We start from the raw sequence: 18,809 nt of genomic DNA, 5'->3' as shown, positions 1-18,809 counted from the left end.
AGCGGTTAAGTGCGCAGACTCTTATCTGGGAGAACCAGGTTCGATTCCCCACTCCTCCACTTGCAGCTGCTGGGGTGGCCTTGGGTCAGCCATTGTTCTCTTAGGAGTTGTCCTTGAAAGGGCAGCTGCTGTAAATGCTCTCTCAGCCCCACCTACCTCACAGGGTGTCTGTTGTGGGCGGTGGGGGGGGGAGGTAGAGAAGATTGTGAGCCACTCTGAGATTCAGAGAATAGGGCGGGATATAAATCCAATATCTTCTTCTTCTTCTGGCACTTAAAGGGGTATGCATGAGATCACCCTATGGCCATTCCCCATTTTGCTTGTTGCCCACCAAGTGTTTTTAGAAACTGAAAGGGGTTCAGATGGACTTTTTGAAGAAGAAGATATTGGATTTATACCCCACCCTCCACTCTGAATCTCACGTTTTCACGCCAGACTTTTTTACAGAGTGGTTTGCCCTGGTCTTCCCCAGTCATCTGCTGCTATTGGGGCTTCCCAGGTGGGAGCACATCCAGCCGGGACTGCGGGAACTGCATTGGCTGCCAACAGTATACCGCAGGGTTTCCCAAACTTTCCCCCCCTGTGGCTCGGTTATTTTTACACTTCTCCTTCGTGGCCCACTAAAATTTGGGGGTGGAGCCAGGAGATTTTGGGGCTGGAGCTGGGAGACAGGAATTATGTCATTTCCTGTGGTGTCTCTTCCAGTCAGGGGCCAACACAGAGACGTTGGGGGATGGAAGGAAGGAAAACGGAGCTCAGGCTTTGCAGCCTGTGTCAGTCTTCAAGCCTAGCTTTTCTCTGCACAACACAGAGACGTTGGGGGTTGGAAGGAAAACAGAGCTCAGGCTTTGCAGCCTGTGTCAGTCTTCAAGCCTAGCTTTTCTCTGCACAACAAGAGACGTTGGGGGTTGGAAGGAAAACAGAGCTCAGGCTTTGCAGCCTGTGTCAGTCTTCAAGCCTAGCTTTTCTCTGCACAACAGAGAGATGGAAAAGGCAGGAAGCAGAGCAGAGCTCATGCTTTGCTGGAAGCGGGGCTAGCTTTGGCTTTTCTTGTGACCCGGTATTGAGTGGGCTAGCTTTGCAGTTTGGTGTAGTGGTTAAGAGCCAGTTTGGTGTAGTGGTTAAGTGTGCGGACTCTTATCTGGGAGAACCAGGTTCGATTTCCCACTCCTCCACTTGCACCTGCTGGAATGGCCTTGGGTCAGCCATAGTGGTTAAGTTTGCGGACTCTTACCTGGGAGAACCAGGTTCGATTTCCCACTCCTCCACTTGCACCTGCTAGCGTGGCCTTGGGTTAGCCATAGCTATCGCAGGAGTTGTCCTTGAAAGGGCAGCTGCTGTGAGAGCCCTCTCAGCCCCACCCACCTCACATGGTGTCTGTTGTGGGGGGAGAAGACCTAGGAGATTGTAAGTCGCTCTGAGTCTCTGATTCAGGGAGAAGGGTGGGGTATAAATCTGCAATTCTTCTTCTAAAAAGCTTTGGCTTTTGGCTTTTATTGTGGCCCAGTATCGGGTCGCGACCCTGCAAATGGGAAACACTGGTATACCGGATTCGTTACAAGGTGTTGGTTATTACCTTTAAAGCCCTGTATGGCCGAGGACCTACCTACCTTAGGGACCGTCTCTCCCCACATGTTCCCCAGAGGGTACTTCGATCTGGATCTCAAAATCTGTTAGTAATCCCTGGGCCCAAAGGAGGCCAAACTAAAGACCACTAGAGACAAGGCCTTCTCGTTTGCAACCCCCTACTGGTGGAATCAACTGCCAGAGGAAGTGAGGGTCTTGTGGAACCTTGCCCAGTAAGACCGCTCTCTTTTGACCGGCTTTCAGCTGGCGCCGAGCCTGTATCGTAGGGAAACTGAAGGAATACCGGCGCCACTGAAATGATAGAATATCAAAGAGATTAGCACCAAACTACTCCGATTGCTCACGACCTGAGTTCGATCCCGGCGGAAGCTGCTTCAAGTAGCCGGCCCGAGGTTGATTCATCCTTTCATCCTTCCGAGGTCGGTCAAATGAGTGCCCAGCTTGCTGGGGGGAAAGTGTAGAGGACTGGGGAAGGCAATGGCAAACCACCCCGTCAAAAGTCTGCCGTGAAAACGTTGTGAAAGCAATGTCACCCCAGAGTCGGAAACGACTGGTGCTTGCACAGGGGACCTTTCCTTTGCAGGCATCCCCAGTCATCTACACTTTCCCCCCATTCGCTTGTGGTTAGGGGTCATCGTCTAAAACAGGGGTGGCCAAACTGCGGCTCGGGAGCCACATGTGGCTCTTTCACACATATTTGATGGCTCTCAAAGCTTGCAGCACCTGATTAGACAGCTTGGAAGAAGATATTGGATTTCTATCCCGCCCTCCACTCCGAAGAAGAAGAAGAAGAAGATATTGGATTTATATCCCGCCCTCCACTCCAAAGAGTCTCAGAGCGGCTCACAATCTCCTTTACCTTCCTCCCCCACAACAGACACCCTGTGAGGTGGGTGGGGCTGGAGAGGGCTCTCACAGCAGCTGCCCTTTCAAGGACAACCTCTGCCAGAGCTATGGCGGACCCAAGGCCATGCTAGCAGGTGCAAGTGGAGGAGTGGGGAATCAAACCCGGTTCTCCCAGATAAGAGTCCGCACACTTCACCACTACACCAAACTGGCTCTCAGAGCGTCAGAGTCTCAGAGCGGCTCACAATCTCCTTTCCCTTCCTCCCCCACAACAGACACCCTGTGAGGTAGATGAAGATATTGGATTTATATCCCGTCCTCCACTCTGAAGAGTCTCAGAGCGGCTCACAATCTCCTTTCCCTTCCTCCCCCACAACAGACACCCTGTGAGGTAGATGAAGATATTGGATCTATATCCCGCCCTCCACTCCAAAGAGTCTCAGAGTGGCTCACAATCTCCTTTCCCTTCTTCCCCCACAACAGACACCCTGTGAGGTGGGTGGGGCTGGAGAGGGCTCTCACAGCAGCTGCCCTTTCAAGGACAACCTCTGCCAGAGCTATGGCTGACCCAAGGCCATGCTAGCAGGTGCAAGTAGAGGAGTGGGGAATCAAACCCGGTTCTCCCAGATAAGAGTCTGCACACTTAACCACTACACCAAGGCTTTTATTTTTTTGTAGCAGGAGCTCTGTTGCATATTAGGCCACGCCCTCTCAGTGTAGCCAATCCTCCAAGAGCTTACAGTACTCTTCGCACAGGGCCTGCTGTAAGCTACAGGAGGATTGGCTGTGTCGGGGGGGGGGTGTGTGGCCTAATACGCAAAGGAGCTCTTGATAGAAAAGAAGCCCTGCTCGAGAGAAGCAATTAAAGTGTGGAATTGGCTGCCAGGCCGCAATTTTCCCTCTAAGCTGCAGAGTCTTGTGAGCAAAAATTTCTACTTTGTGAGCTGCTGGCATTAAAGCTGTGAGCTGCTGCATCAATTAGTGTGCTCCTTCCTGAGCGAAGACAACAACGCGTGAGCTGGAAGCTAAAAATCTGTGAGCTCGCTCATGCTCTCAGCTTCAAGGGAACACTGTATGGTCATATACAGCTAGAATAGAATAGAATAGAATTAGAATAGGATAGGATAGAATAGAATAGAATAGAATAGAATAGAATAGAATAGAATAGAATAGAATAGAATAGAATAGAATAGAATAGAATAGAATAGAATAGAATAGCAGATTTATATCCTGCTCTTCTCTCTGAGAGAGCCCCGTGGCGCAGAGGGTTAAAGCTGCATTACTGCAGTCCTAAGCTCTGCTCACGACCTGAGTTCGATCCCCAGCGGAAGCTGGGTTTTCAGGTAGCCGGCTCGAGGTTGACTCAGCCTTCTATCCTTCCGAGGTCGGTCAAATGAGGACCCAGCTTGCTGGGGGGAAAGTGTAGAGGACTGGGGAAGGCAGTGGCAAACCACCCCGTCAAAAGTCTGCTGTGAAAATGTCGTGAAAGCAACGTCACCCCAGAGTCGGAAACGACTGGTGCTTGCACAGGGGACCTTTCCTTTCCTTACCCTTCTCTCTGAATCAGAGACTCAGAGCGGCTCACAAACTCTTTTATCTTCTTCCCCCACAACAGACACCCAGTGAGGTGGGTGGGGCTGAGAGGGCTCTGACAGAAGCTGCCCTTTCAAGGGCAATTCCTATGGCTGACCCAAGGCCATTCCAGCAGCTGCAAGTGGAGGAGTGGGGGAATCAAACCTGGTTCTCCCAGATAAGAGTTTGCGCACTTCACCACTACACCAAACTGGCTCTCTTGGAGGATATTTTCTTCAGTGGCTACTAGCCCTGGTAACTAAGGGAACCTCCATGTTCAGGGACAGTCAGCCTCTGGACTCCAGGCAGCATCGCCTGCTCGGTGGTTGGCCCTCCGGAGGGAACTGCGTGAGATGTTACTGCTGCTCTGATCCAGCAGGGCTCTTATGTGCTCATTTCTCCTTGTTTTGTATGCCAAAGAGCATTTGAAGCTGGAATTCGTCCGCTGCAGTCCACAGGGGGCACAGAAGCCGTGGATGGAGGGAGGCGATAAGGAAACGTGGTTGGTAGAATCGGAGTCTTTGGAGTGGCGCACGAGTGTGCACGCATCGGTTTCTGATATTCCAAAATATCCTGGTCTAAGCAAGAAACAGAGGCCAGGATCAAATTTCAGAGAGATTTGGGCTGGATTCTTGATAACTGAGCTTTGCCGTTGAGCGAGTAGGTTTAAATCCCACTCCACAGTGTCTTTCTTTCTTTCTTTCTTTCTTTCTTTCTTTCTTTCTTTCTTTCTTTCTTTCTTTCTTTCTTTCTTTCTTTCTTTCTTTCTTTCTTTCTTTCTTTCTCCATCTCTCTGCATCTCTCTGTGTCTCTCTCTCCCTTTTCCACTTCCCATTTGACGCTCCTCCCTCCCTTCCCTCCTCCCTTCCCTCTCTCTCCCTTTTCCCCTTCCCATTTGTCGCTCCTTCCTTCCTTCCTTCCTTCCTTCCTTCCTTCCTTCCTTCCTTCCTTCCTTCCTTCCTTCCTTCATCTCTCTCTCCCTTTTCCACTTCCCATTTGTCCCTCCTTCCTCTCTCCCTCCCTTCCTTCCTTTCTCTCTCTTCCCATTTGTCACTCCTCCCTCCCTCCCTTCCCTCCTTCCTTCCCTCTCTTTCCCTTTTGCACTTCCCATTTGTCGCTCCTCCATCTCTTCCTTCCTCCGTTCCCTTCCTTCCTTCCTCTCTCTCTCCCTTTTCTACTTCCCATTTGTCCCTCCTTCCCTCCTTCCTTCCTTCTCCACTTCCCATTTGTCACTCCTCCCTCCCTCCCCTTCCTTTCTCTCTCCCTTTTCCACTTCCCATTTGTCCCTCCCTCCCTCTCTCCCTTCCTTCCTTCCTTCCTTCCTTCCTTCCTTCCTTCCTTCCTTCCTTCCTTCCTTCCTTCCTTCCTTCCCCACTTCTCATTTGTCACTCCTCCCTCCCTCCCTTTCTCTCTCTCCCTTTTCTACTTCCCATTTGTCCCTTCCTCCTCCTTCCTCTCTCCCTCCCTTCCTTTCTCTCTCTTCCTTTTCTACTTCCCATTTGTCACTCCTCCCTCCCCTCCTTCCCTTCCCTCTCTCTCCCTTTTCCACTTCCCATTTGTCGCTCCTTCCTTCCTCTCTCTCCCTTTTCCACTTCCCAATTGTCCCTCCCTCCTCCTTTCTCTCTCCTTTCCTTCCTTCCTTTCTCTCTCTTCCTTTTCCACTTCCCATTTGTCACTCCTCCCTCCCCTCCTTCCTTCCCTCTTTTTCCCCTTTCCACTTTTCCATTTGTCGCTCCTTCCTTCTTTCCTCTCTCTCTCTCCCTTTTCCACTTCCCATTTGTCCCTCCCTCCTCCTTCCTCTCTCCCTCCCTTCCTTCCTTTCTCTCTCTTCCTTTTCCGCTTCCCATTTGTCACTCCTCCCTCCCTTCCCTTTCTTCCTTTCTCCCTCTCCCTTTTCCACTTCACATTTGTCCCTTCCTCCCTCCCTTCCTAGATCATCATTCCACCCCTCCAGGAGAATGGATAACTACTCTAGCCTGGCTTGAAGTTCATGCCGTGGCAGAATCAGGTGCACCCTGGATGGCACCTTGAGAGTCATGTGGATCCACCCCAGATGCTTTCCCCTCTACCTCGCCTCCTAGTGGTGCATAACACTAAAAGAGCTAGAACTTCCGGCTGCCAGACAATCTTAGGATCTCCTGGCTATTCTACACATATGATAATTCATTAATTAGATCCATAGGAGTGGCAACTGAGCACAGGGTGTGGTTGGTGGGGGTAGAGAAGAGTTTCTGCAGAACTGCTCAATTCACATCTGGGAGTACCTTAGAGCAGGGGTGTCAAACTCCTTTGTTATGAGGGCTGGATCTGACAAAAATGAGACCCCGTCAGACGGGGCCAGATTAGGTGGCAGAGATATGAACTTTTAAAAGGACACAAACGCAACTAAAGCTTTTACAAAAAAAAAAAAACCCCTTAAAACATGCTTAAAACATTAGTGCTCTTAAAGGTGCTTTCTTTGTATTTCTCCCCTGGGATCCAGGGAACTGGGCAGAGGAAGCCCTGGCTCTTTCCCTCAGGGGACCAGCAGGGGGAGGAGCCTCAACCAATGGAGAAAATTGAGGTTTTGCTCTGTAGCTCCTGTGCGATTGAGCAAACTTGGCAAATCAAGTTGAGATGCAGAACGAAGCAAGAGAGAGGGAGAAGGATGACAGTGAGTTGCTCGGGGACCTGATAGGAGCCCTCCGGGGGCCTGATTCGGCTCCCGGGCTACATGTTTGACACCCCTGCCTTATAGACTCACAAGGTTTTTGAAGTAGGACTTTTGGGAGTCAAAGCCTCCCTTTGTCAGGTGCAAGCTGGAATGAAGATCCCGGAATCCTTATTCCCCTGGCTAAAGGTGTGGGGGGGGGGGCGTAGGGGTGGAATTCTAGCAGGAACTCCTTTGCGTATTAGGCTCCACACCTCTGATGTAGCCAGTCCTCCAAGAGCTTACAGGACTCTTAGTACAGGGCTACTGGAAGCTCCAGGAAGATTGGCTACATCAGGGGTAGGTGGCCTAATATGCAAAGGAGCTCCTGTTAGAATTCCACCCCCTGGAGGGGGGGCGTTGCAAAAAAAGGAGTCAGGATGCAATGTCCAGGGCAACACATAGCTACCTCCGCATCCTGAGTCCCTTTTTTTCTGTATCCCTTCTCGCCTTCCGACTGGGATATCAGGGCTTCGGGATCTCCATTCCAGCTTCTTAACTGGATCTACATGTTTTTTTGAGGGGGGGGGGCCAAAATTAAAAAAACGATGCCCCCTTATGGGCCATTCTATCTTACAGTCCCGTAGAATACAAGGAACTCCATACCCAATTTGGCGCCCTGGGCAAGCAACCCCCTCTGCCCACCCCCCCACCCCCTAGATCCGGCCCTGCTTGCTGCTCTGTAAGGCACTGCCCCTGGACTCGAATCCAGTCCTTCTAGTGCAGACCAACATGGCTACCTTCCGAAACCGTGTCCGCGAGAAACGGAAGCGTGAGCGGAGGAGTCCAGGCAGAAAGGTGCGCCTCCCCGAGCAGGGAAGCAACAAATCGCGGGTCGTCTCTTCCACGTCCGGATCTCGCGCTCCTTAGTCCACGGCGGCCCCAACGGCCCCGTGGAAGGGGACGCCCCGCGTACCGAAAAAGGGTGGCTTTCCCCTTCAGCGGCTGCCGAAGGCTGCTGCGGCTAGAAGTCTGCAGTGTTACCCGTCTCGGCTGAGACGAGGCGATGACTCACCTCAGCCCTTCTGCCAGGGCCCAGCATCCGGGAGTTTTCTCAAGGACAGAGCGAGCTTTCAAAGTCGAACGCGGTGGCGGAGACACCTGAAAAAGCAAGCCCAAAGAGGGGGCTGGCGTCGAGCGGCAAGGCCGTTTCCACCTGGTACGGAAGGGCCCACAGGGGCAGAATTGGGGCCTCTTTCAACCCGGTATAGACAGAAAGGTCTGAGACAGAGTTCCCCAAACTGTTTTGGGCCACGACTGTTTCAGGGATTCCCATGGCCAAAGTGCTTGCCCTCCTTTCCACTCTGTAGATGAATCTCTTCTCCCTTCTGCTGTTTCCTATGTCTGCCAAGCCCTTACCACCTGCGTGACCCATCCCACCTGGAATTCCAGATCATTGCAAAAATGAAGCGGCCATATCCTGAATTAGAACTTCAGTTCTTCAAAATCAGTACTGTCTACTCAGAATGGCAGGGGCTCCTTCAGAGTCTCACAGAGAGAGAGAGGCCTTTCCCATCACCTCCTGCCTGGTCCTTTTAACTGGAGATGCTAGGGATTGAACCTGGGACCTTCTGCATGCCAAGCAGAGGCTCTGCCACTGGGCCAGGGTCTCAGGCAAAGGTCTTTCCCATCACCTCCTGCCTGGTCCTTTTAACTGGAGATGCCAGGGATTGAACCTGGGACCTTCTGCATGCCAAGCAGAGGCTCTGCCACTGGGCCAGGGTCTCAGGCCAAGGTCTTTCCCATCACCTCCTGCCTGGTCCTTTTAACTGGAGATGCCAGGGATTGAACCTGGGACCTTCTGCATGCCAAGCAGAGGCTCTGCCACTGGGCCAGGGTCTCAGGTCAAGGTCTTTCCCATCACCTCCTGCCTGGTCCTTTTAACTGGAGATGCCAGGGATTGAACCTGGGACCTTCTGCATGCCAAGCAGAGGCTCTGCCACTGAGCCAGGGTCTCAGGTCAAGGTCTTTCCCATCACCTCCTGCCTGGTCCTTTTAACTGGAGATGCCAGGGATTGAACCTGGGACCTTCTGCATGCCAAGCAGAGGCTCTGCCACTGAGCCAGGGTCTCAGGTCAAGGTCTTTCCCATCACCTCCTGCCTGGTCCTTTTAACTGGAGATGCTAGGGATTGAACCTGGGACCTTCTGCATGCCAAGCAGGGGCTCTGCCACTGAGCCAGGATTTCAGGTCAAGGTCTTTCCCATCACCTTATGCCTGATCTTTTTAACATGGAGATGCTGGGGCTTGAACCTGGGACCTTCTGCATGCCAAGCAGAGGCTCTGCCACTGAGCCAGGGTCTCAGGTCAAGGTCTTTCCCATCACCTTATGCCTGATCTTTTTAACATGGAGATGCTGGGGCTTGAACCTGGGACCTTCTGCATGCCAAGCAGAGGCTCTGCCACTGAGCCAGGGTCTCAGGTCAAGGTCTTTCCCATCCCCTCCTGCCTGGTCCTTTTAACTGGAGATGCCAGGGATTGAACCTGGGACCTTCTGCATGCCAAGCAGAGGCTCTGCCACTGGGCCAGGGTCTCAGGCCAAGGTCTTTCCCATCACCTCCTGCCTGGTCCTTTTAACTGGAGATGCCAGGGATTGAACCTGGGACCTTCTGCATGCCAAGCAGAGGCTCTGCCACTGGGCCAGGATCTCAGGCCAAGGTCTTTCCCATCACCTCCTGCCTGGTCCTTTTAACTGGAGATGCCAGGGATTGAACCTGGGACCTTCTGCATGCCAAGCAGGGGCTCTGCCACTGAGCCAGGATTTCAGGTCAAGGTCTTTCCCATCACCTTATGCCTGATCTTTTTAACATGGAGATGCTGGGGCTTGAACCTGGGACCTTCTGCATGCCAAGCAGAGGCTCTGCCACTGAGCCAGGATTTCAGGTCAAGGTCTTTCCCATCACCTTATGCCTGATCTTTTTAACATGGAGATGCTGGGGCTTGAACCTGGGACCTTCTGCATGCCAAGCAGAGGCTCTGCCACTGAGCCAGGGTCTCAGGTCAAGGTCTTTCCCATCACCTCCTGCCTGGTCCTTTTAGCTGGAGATGCTGGGGATTGAACCTGGGACCTTCTGCATGCCAAGCAGAGGCTCTGCCACTGAGCCAGGGTCTCAGGTCAAGGTCTTTCCCATCACCTCCTGCCTGGTCCTTTTAGCTGGAGATGCTGGGAATTGAACCTGGGACCTTCTGCATGCCAAGCAGAGGCTCTGTCACTGAGCCAGGGTCTCAGGTCAAGGTCTTTCCCATCACCTCCTGCCTGGTCCTTTCAATTGGGGATGCTGGGAATTGAACCTGGGACCTTCTGCATGCCAAGCAGAGGCTCTGCCACTAAGCGATGGCCCCTCCCCAAATGTTTTACACTGAATCAGACCTTTGGTCCTCCAAAGTCAGTCTTGTCCACTCAGGCTGCCAGTGGCTTTCTGGAGTCTCAGGCTGAGGTCTTCCCCACCCCCTGCTTCTAGACCTTTTCAGTAGAAGCACAAGGGATGAAGACTGGGACCTTCAGTATGCCGAGCAGATGCTGAACTGTGTTTCTGTCCTCTGATGGGGGCTTGTAATGGTGGTTTGGGGAACGGAGAAGCTCACACTTGTGTCCTGGGAGCAAGGGGGCTGGAAGATGCTTGGAGATTTGGGGGTGCAAGGTGCGATGCAGAAGGAAGCAAGAGAGAGGGAGAAGGAAGCAGATGACAGCCAGTTGTTCAGGGGTCCGATAGGAGCCCTCTGAGGGCCTGACTGGACCCCCAAGCCACTTGTTTGACACCTCTGTTCTAGGAGGAGGAGGAGTTGAATTTATACCCTACCCTTCACTCAAAGTTTCGGAGCAGCTTACAGTCTCCTTTCCCTTCCCCTCCCCTCCCCACAACAGAGACACCCTGCGAGGCAGGTGGGGCTGAGAGAGCTCCAAGAGAGCAGTGACTGACCCAAGGCCATTCCAGCAGCTGCATGTGGAGGAGTGGGGAACCAAACCTGGTCCTCCAGGTTAGAGTCTGCCTCTCTTAACCACTACACCAAACTAGAGATGTGAAGGCCCGGAGAAAAACCCAGAAAAATTCAGGGGGGAAACCCAGTTTCTTTCCCAAGATGTTCAAATATTTTTTCAAATCATTTCTGAAAAATATGTATGGTATCAGATTATTCTGATGTAGTTTGGTGTAGTGGTTAAGTGTGCGGACTCTTATCTGGGAGAACCGGGTTTGATCCCCCACTCCTCCACTTGCACCTGCTGGAATGGCCTTGGGTCAGCCATAGCTCTGGCAGAGGTTGTCCTTGAAAGGGCAGCTGCTGTGAGAGCCCTCTCAGCCCCACCCACCTCACAGGGTGTCTGTTGTGGGGGAGAGAGATAAAGGAGATTGTGAGCCACACAGCAGCCAAGAAGGTCTGAGCGCCTGCTCCGGCTGCAACGCCACTGAGGATGTTCTCCGCAGCCGAGAACGAAACGTCTGGAAGGAAAACTTTCTCCAGTAGAACACGGCACTTGAGCCCGAAAGATTCTACAAACCCTAAAGATTGTGAGCTGCTCTGAGACTCTGTCCTTGAAAGGGCAGCTGCTGTGAGAGCCCTCTCAGCCCCACCCACCTTGCAGGGTGTCTGTTATGGGGGAGGAAGGGAAAGGAGATTGTGAGCCGCTCTGAGACTCTTCGGAGTGAGGGCAGGATATAAATCCAATATCTTCTTCATCTTCTTCTAATTTCTGTGCACTGAGGACAAGCAAGTCCTAGGTCATGCCCATTAATTAAAACTTAGTCCTATACTCCCTTCTATACACTTCATCGTGTTGAGTTCTTTTTATGAGAATGAGTTTTTTATTTTTATTTAGAACTGTGGAGAGGAAGTATAAATAATTGTTACTTCTGGATTTTTAGAAATTGTTTTGTGGAGGTTTTTTTGTCTGTTCCACACAAACTAGTAGACAGTTCAGGAGAGTGTTGCTCCATTTGTTACAATTACAACTAAATATTATTTTAAAAATCAATTCTGCTTGTAATAACAGTTTGGATACACAATATTTTTAATACGCTAGTTGCGATCATTTCATGCCAAGTAAAATTGTCCGTAGTCATATTTTATGTTCCTAAAGTAGCAGGATGACTTTCAATCTGGAAAAGAAAAAAAAGAAGTGCTGATGTAGCATTTTTTCAATTTTCCCGAAAATTTCCGTTTTTTTCTGGAGTTTCTGGGGAAACTCTGGGTTTTTTCCAGAAATGTTACATCTCTATACCAAACCGGCTTTCTTGAGAGAACACAGTCATGAAAGCTTCCTGTCACAATTTTTGTTTTTGTCTTCAATCTTCTCCTGGACCTTTGATCTTTTCCCCTGCTCTGTCTGGATCTGTCTTGCAAAGAGGGCAGCCCTGTTTTTCTGCAAGGAGGAAAGGAAAGGTCCCCTGTGCAAGCACCAGTCGTTTCCAACTCTGGGGTGACGTCGCTTTCACAACGTTTTCACGGCAGACTTTTGACGGGGTGGTTTGCCATTGCCTTCCCCAGTCCTCTACACTTTCCCCCCCCCCAGCGAGCTGGGGACTCATTTGACTGACCTCGGAAGGATGGAAGGCTGAGTCAACCTCAAGCCGGCTACCTGAAAACCCAGCTTCCGCTGGGGATTGAACTCAGGTCGTGAGCAGAGCTTAGGACTGCTAATTTAACACTCTGCACCACTGATGCAAAGGGAGGAGATGTGTTTGAACGCAGCAGACTTTGAGGCTGTGCACTGGAGGAGATGATTAGCATAACAGTGGTCCCAGCCTCATCTGAGAGTGGTTGTCTTCTCATTGAGGGGCTTCTGAAAAGCCAAAGGATCGTAGCTAGCGTTACCAACCTCCAGGGAGTGGCTGGAGATCCCCTGAGATTGCAGCTGATATCCAGCAGTCCTGGGAAAACTGGCCACTCCGGAAACTGGACCTTATGGCATTATATCCCACTGTCCCCTCCTCTACGGAAGTTGGACTCTATGGTATTAACCCAGGCTCCACCCCCAAAATCTCCAGGTAGTTCCCAACCTGGAGCTGGCAACCCAAAGGTGGACTACAGAGATTAATTCCTGTATGGTTGCCAACCTCCAGGTGGTGAGCATAATCGACAAGAGGATCACCGTGAGGATATATACAAAAAACAAACAACATGCTTGTGATATAAATAGGCTAACAGACTTTTTAATCCTTTTTTAATATATTCACATGCTTTTAAAATACAAAACTGCTTCAGGCTTAATTGATGTGTTTGACCCGAAAGTCCACATTGACAACCATAAGATACAATTAAATCCTTATAAGCAGAGTCCCTAGTGATTTACTAATGTGGCATACAAGTAAATCGTTACAATAATATAATAGACGCGTTGCTTGTTCCCGCTTCATCAATATTATAATATCTTCCACTTGTGCTGTATATTACAAGGGGGTAAGCCAGTTCCTTTTACTAGAAGCATGAACCTTCCGCTCCGTTGCTGGCCAGCTGTGCAATAAAAAAAGCCAACGCCATGCTGGGGATTATTAGGAAGGGAATAGAAAACAAATCAGCCAGTATCATAATGCCCCTGTATAAATCGATGGTGCGGTCTCATTTGGAATACTGTGTACAATTCTGGTCACCGCATCTCAAAAAAGGTATTATAGCATTGGAAAAAGTGCAGAAAAGGGCAACCAGAATGATTAAAGGGTTGAAACACTTTCCCTATGAAGAAAAGGTTAAAATGCTTGGGGCTCTTTAGCTTGGAGAAACGTCGACTGAGGGGTACATATGAACATATGAAGCTGCCTTATACCGAATCAGACCTTTGGTCCATCAAAGTCAGTCTTGTCTTCTCAGACTGGCAGCGGCTCTCCAAGGTCTCAAGCTGAGGTTTTTCACACCTATTTGCCTGGACCCTTTTTTGGAGATGCCAGGGATTGAACCTGGGACCTTCTGCTTCCCAAGCAGATGCTCTACCACTGAGCCACCGTCCCTCCCCAAACATGGTAACATGATAGAGGCTTACAAGATTATGCATGAGATAGAGAAGGTAGAGAATTGCGGAGCAGTCGGGTTAGAACAGATAAAGGGAAGTACTTCTTCACCCAAAGGGTGATTTAACATGTGGAATTCACTGCCACAGGAGGTGGTGGCAGCTACAAGCATAGATAGCTTCAAGAGGGGATTGAATAAACATCTGGAGCAGAGGTCCATCAGCGGGTATTAGCTACAAGGTAGAGATGGAACTCTCTGTCTGGGGCAGTGATGCTCCATATTCTTGGTACTTTAGGGGGCACAGTGGGAGGGCTTCTAGTGTTCTGGCCCCACTGATGGACCTCCTGATGGCGCCTGGGGTTTTTTTTGGCCACTGTGTGACACAGAGTGTTGGACTGGATGGGCCATTGGCCTGATCCAACATGGCTTCTCTTACGTTCTTATGGCAACCCTAATCCTAGCAGATGCAACAGTTTGAAAACCACCTCGCTCGAGACAAGTGCGCTGAGGGAAACTTACTGACACAACTTTTGTGCGCAAGTACCAGCTTGTATGTGTGAGCCTACTCTCATGCAGGTCTCTCACAGCCGGACGTAACTGCCTATCCAGTGTGGAGGGTGTATCTCTGCTTTCATTCATGCGCATCTGTTCACATCAGCATGCACAACAACAACAGACTAACTCCCTTTTTCTTTGTTTTTCTCACAGTTCAAAAGAATGCTGAACCGTGAGCTAACACACCTCTCTGAAATGAGCCGCTCCGGAAATCAGGTCTCCGAATACATTTCCAACACCTTCTTAGGTAAGTACAGAGGAGAGCCGTCCCTTTGCCTAGTCGGCGTTCTACTTCTGTATGCACCTGTCCTCTCTTGAGTTATTTATTTTTTGAACGAATGAACGTTCGTTATTAGCCAAAGGCCATCAACTTTCTTAGAAACAATTCAGAATTATAAAAACCTGGCTGGGAACACCAGTATAAACTCCTTATTCGTGCAATGCTGTGAAAAGGAATTCTGCGCCAGCAAGGAAAAGATAATGCAGCCGTGAAAGAGACACTCATGATCAAAAACAGTTGTCTGATATGCCAATTAATTCCCCTCAGTACGATACACCCTTGCGACATCCCTTTCTCCACGTTGCCAACACGTACCACATCGGTAACCATTTCTCGATTATATTTTTATTTGTTTTTTTAATCCGCACCTTTCTCCTCAGCGGAGACCCAAAGTGACTTATGTCATTCTCCTGTCCTCCCATTTTATTTTCACAACAACCCTGTGAGGTAGGTTGGGCTGTGCGCATGTGTGAGTGTGTGTATGTGACTGGCCCAAGGTAGTCCAGTTAGCTTCCATGAGAGAAGTGGGGATTCGAACCTTGGTCTCCTAGATTATAGTCTGACACTACACCACACTGGATAAGAACATCAGAAGAGCCTTACTGGATCAGACCAGTGAGGGACCATATAGTCCAGCCTCCTGTCTCACACAGTGGCCAACCAGGTCCTCTGGAGGGCCAACAACAGGGCAGATAGGTCGAGGCCTTTCCCTTATAGCAACATCAGAAGAGCCCTGCTGGATCAGACCAGTGAGGGTCCATCTAGTCCATCATCCTGTCTCACACAGTGGCCAACCAGTTCCTCTGGAGGGCCAGCAACAGGGCACAGAGGCCGAGGCCTTCCCCTGAGAAGAACATCAGAAGAGCCCTGCTGGATCAGACCAGGGAGGGTCCATCTAGTCCAACCTCCTGTCTCACACAGGGGCCAACCAGTTCCTCTGAAGGGCCAGAAACAGGGCATAGAGGCTGAGGTCTTCCCCTGAGAAGAACATCAGAAGAGCCCTGCTGGATCAGACCAATGAGGGTCCATCTAGTCCAGCCTCTTGTCTCACACAGTGGCCAACCAGTTCCTCTGGAGGGCCAGCAACAGGGCACAGAGGCCGAGGCCTTCCCCTGAGAAGAACATCAGAAGAGCCCTGCTGGATCAGACCAGGGAGGGTCCATCTAGTCCAGTCTCCTGTCTCACACAGAGGCCAGCCAGTTCCTCTGGAGGGCCAACAACAGGGCAGAGAGGCTGAGGCCTTCCCCTGAGAAGAACATCAGAAGAGCCCTGCTGGAGCAGACTAGGGAGGGTCCATCTAGTCCAGCCTCCTGTCTCACACAGGGGCCAACCAGTTCCTCTGGAGGGCCAGCAACAGGGGACAGAGGCCGAGGCCTTCCCCTGAGAAGAACATCAGAAGAGCCCTGCTGGGTCAGACCAGGGAGGGTCCATCTAGTCCAGCCTCCTGCCTCACACAGGGGCCAACCAGTTCCTCTGGAGGGCCAGCAACAGGGCACAGAGGCCAAGGCCTTCCCCTGAGAAGAACATCAGAAGAGCCCTGCTGGGTCAGACCAGGGAGGATCCATCTAGTCCAGCCTCCTGTCTCACACAGGGGCCAACCAGTTCCTCTGGAGGGCCAACAACAGAACTTGGAGGCTGAGGTCTTCCCCTGAGGTTGTCTCCTGGCTCTGGGATTCAGAGAATTAGCGCTTCTGAATATGGAGGTTCCTCTTAGCCACCACGGCTAGTAGCCATGGAAAGACTTACCCTGAATCTAATCCTTTTTGATTAGAATGTCCCTACTCCACTGGAATCTGAAAGCAGTCGTAATTCTTGCCTATTCTTCCAAGTCTAATAATGGCTTAATCCATTTCCCCGAGGTTACCAACAGACTGTTTTCTCTTCCTTTAGGAATATCTCTTAATCTTGTATTCCTCTGTTTTAGAGCTACCCGCAGAGACTGAGTTTCCCATGCATTCATTAAAAATACCTAATTTTAGTGATTTTGGGGGAAGGGTGATGTGAAAACGCTCGGGGTGGGGGAGGAAAGAGAAGGAGGAGGCGGGCAGAGCAAAGGAGGCAAAGAGAAGAAGAAGACAAGATATTAGATTTATATCCCACTGTGAGAGCTAGACCATAAGGAAGGCCAAGCGCAGAAGAATAGATGCTTTCGAGCTGTGGTGCTGGAGAAGACTCTTGAGAGTCCCTTGGACTGCAAGAAGATCCAATCAGTCAGTCCTGAGGGAAATCAACCCTGACTGTTCCCTCGAAGGTCAGACGCTGAAGCTGAAGCTCAAATCCTTTGGCCACCCAATGAGAAGGGAGCACTCCCTGGAGAAGACCCTGGATGCTGGGAAAGACAGAAGCCAAAAGCAGAAGGGGGTGGCAAAAGAGGAGATGGCTGGACAGCGTTAACTGATGTAACAAACACAAATTTGAGCAGACTTCGGAGGAAGGTGAAAAACAGGAGGGCCTGGCGTGATTTGGTTCATGGGGTCGCAAAGAGTCGGACTCGACTGTGCAACTGAACAACAACAACCACTCAGAGTGGCTCACAACCTCCTTTACCTTCCTCCCCCACAACAAACACCCTGTGAGGTGGGTGGAGCTGAGAGAGCTCTCACAGCAGCTCCCCTTTCAAGGACAACCTCTGCCAGAGCTATGGCTGACCCAAGGCCATTCCAGCAGTTGCAAGTGGAGGAGTGGGGAATCAACCCCGGTTCTCCCAGATAAGTCCGCACACTTATCCACTACACCAAACTGGCTCTCATACCAAACTGGAGAGCGAAGAGGATGGTTAGGGGTCTGGAGACCAAGAAACCCTGTGAAGAAAAGCTGAGGGATTTTGGAATGTTCAGTCTGGAAGGGAGGAAGTTGCTGTCTTGGAGTATGTCTTGGAATATACAAGAAACGTCGACTGCGGGGTGATATGATAGAGGTTTACAAGATGATGCCTCGGATAAAGAAGGTAGAGAAAGAAGTCCTTTTCTCCCTTTCTCACAATACGAGAACTCGTGGATATTCCATGAAATTGCTGAGCAGTCGGGTTAGAACGGATAAAAGGAAGTACTTCTCCACCCAAAGGGGGATTAACACTTGGAAATCACGGCCACGGGGGGGAGGAGGGGTGGCGGTTACAAGCATAGCCAGCTTCAAGAGGGGATTGGATGAATATATGCAGCAGAGGTCCATCAGTGGCTATTATGGGAGAGCTTCTAGTGTCCTCGCCCCACTGATGGACCTCCTGATGGCGCCTGGTTTTTTTGGCCATTGTGTGACACAGAGTGATGGACTGGATGGGCCATTGGCCTGATCCAACATGGCTTCTCTTATGTTCTTATGTTTGGGTCAAGTGATGCTCTGTCTTCTCACTGCTTGGGGGGGGGTACAGTGGGAGGGCTTCTAGTGTCCTGGCCCCACGGATGGACTTCCTGATGGCACCTGGGTTTTTTGGCCACTGCGTGACAGAGTGTTGGACTGGATGGGCCATTGGCCTGATCCAGCATGGCTTCTCTTATGTTCTTATGTGACACAGAGTATTGGACTGGATGGGCCATTAGCCTGATCCAACATGGCTTCTCTTATGTGACACAGAGTGTTGGACTGGATGGGCCATTCCAACATGGCTTCTCTTAAGTTCTTATGTGACACAGAGTGTTGTATTGCATGGGCCACTGGCCTGATCCGACATGACTTCTCTTATGTTCTCATGTGACACACAGTGTTGAACTGGGTGGGCCACTGGCCTGATCCGACATGGCTTCTCTTATGTTCTTATGTGACCCAGAGTGTTGAACTGGGTGGGCCACTGGCCTGATCCGACATGACTTCTCTTATGCTCTTATGTGACTCACAGTGTTGAACTGGAGGGGCCATTGGCCTGATCCAACATGGCTTCTCTTATGTTCTTATGTGACACAGAGTGTTGGACTGGGTGGGCCACTGGCCTGATCCAACATGGCTTCTCTTATGTTCTTATGTGACACAGAGTGTTGGACTGCATGGGCCATTGGCCTGATCCGACTTGGCTTCTCTTATGTGACCCAGAGTGTTGGACTGGAGGGGCCATTGGCCTGATCCGACATGGCTTCTCTTCTGTTCTTATGTGGCACAGAGTGTTGGACTGGAGGAACCATTGGCCTGATCCAACATGGCTTCTCTTATGTTCTTATGTGACACAGAGTGTTGTACTGCATGGGCCACTGGCCTGATCCGACATGACTTCTCTTATGTTCTCATGTGACACACAGTGTTGAACTGGGTGGGCCACTGGCCTGATCCGACATGGCTTCTCTTATGTTCTTATGTGACCCAGAGTGTTGGACTGGATGGGCCATTGGCCTGATCCGACAGCTTCTCT

General features: G+C 50.8%; 1 protein-coding gene across 3 annotated transcripts in view; it reads left to right on the top strand.

Moving 5' to 3' along the window:
* PDE4A (phosphodiesterase 4A) overlaps positions 1 to 18,809 on the top strand; it is a 593,319-nt gene that overhangs the window by 549,274 nt on the left and 25,236 nt on the right. For all 3 annotated transcript variants that reach the window (XM_060252691.1, XM_060252692.1, XM_060252693.1), the window contains one exon: positions 14,344 to 14,437. In XM_060252691.1, coding sequence (XP_060108674.1) covers positions 14,344 to 14,437 — 94 coding nt within the window. The remainder of the gene's footprint in view (positions 1 to 14,343; positions 14,438 to 18,809) is intronic.

Source organism: Heteronotia binoei, chromosome 13 (assembly GCF_032191835.1).
Source record: "Heteronotia binoei isolate CCM8104 ecotype False Entrance Well chromosome 13, APGP_CSIRO_Hbin_v1, whole genome shotgun sequence".
Taxonomy (NCBI): domain Eukaryota; kingdom Metazoa; phylum Chordata; class Lepidosauria; order Squamata; family Gekkonidae; genus Heteronotia; species Heteronotia binoei.
This window is presented reverse-complemented; position numbering and strand designations above follow the sequence as displayed.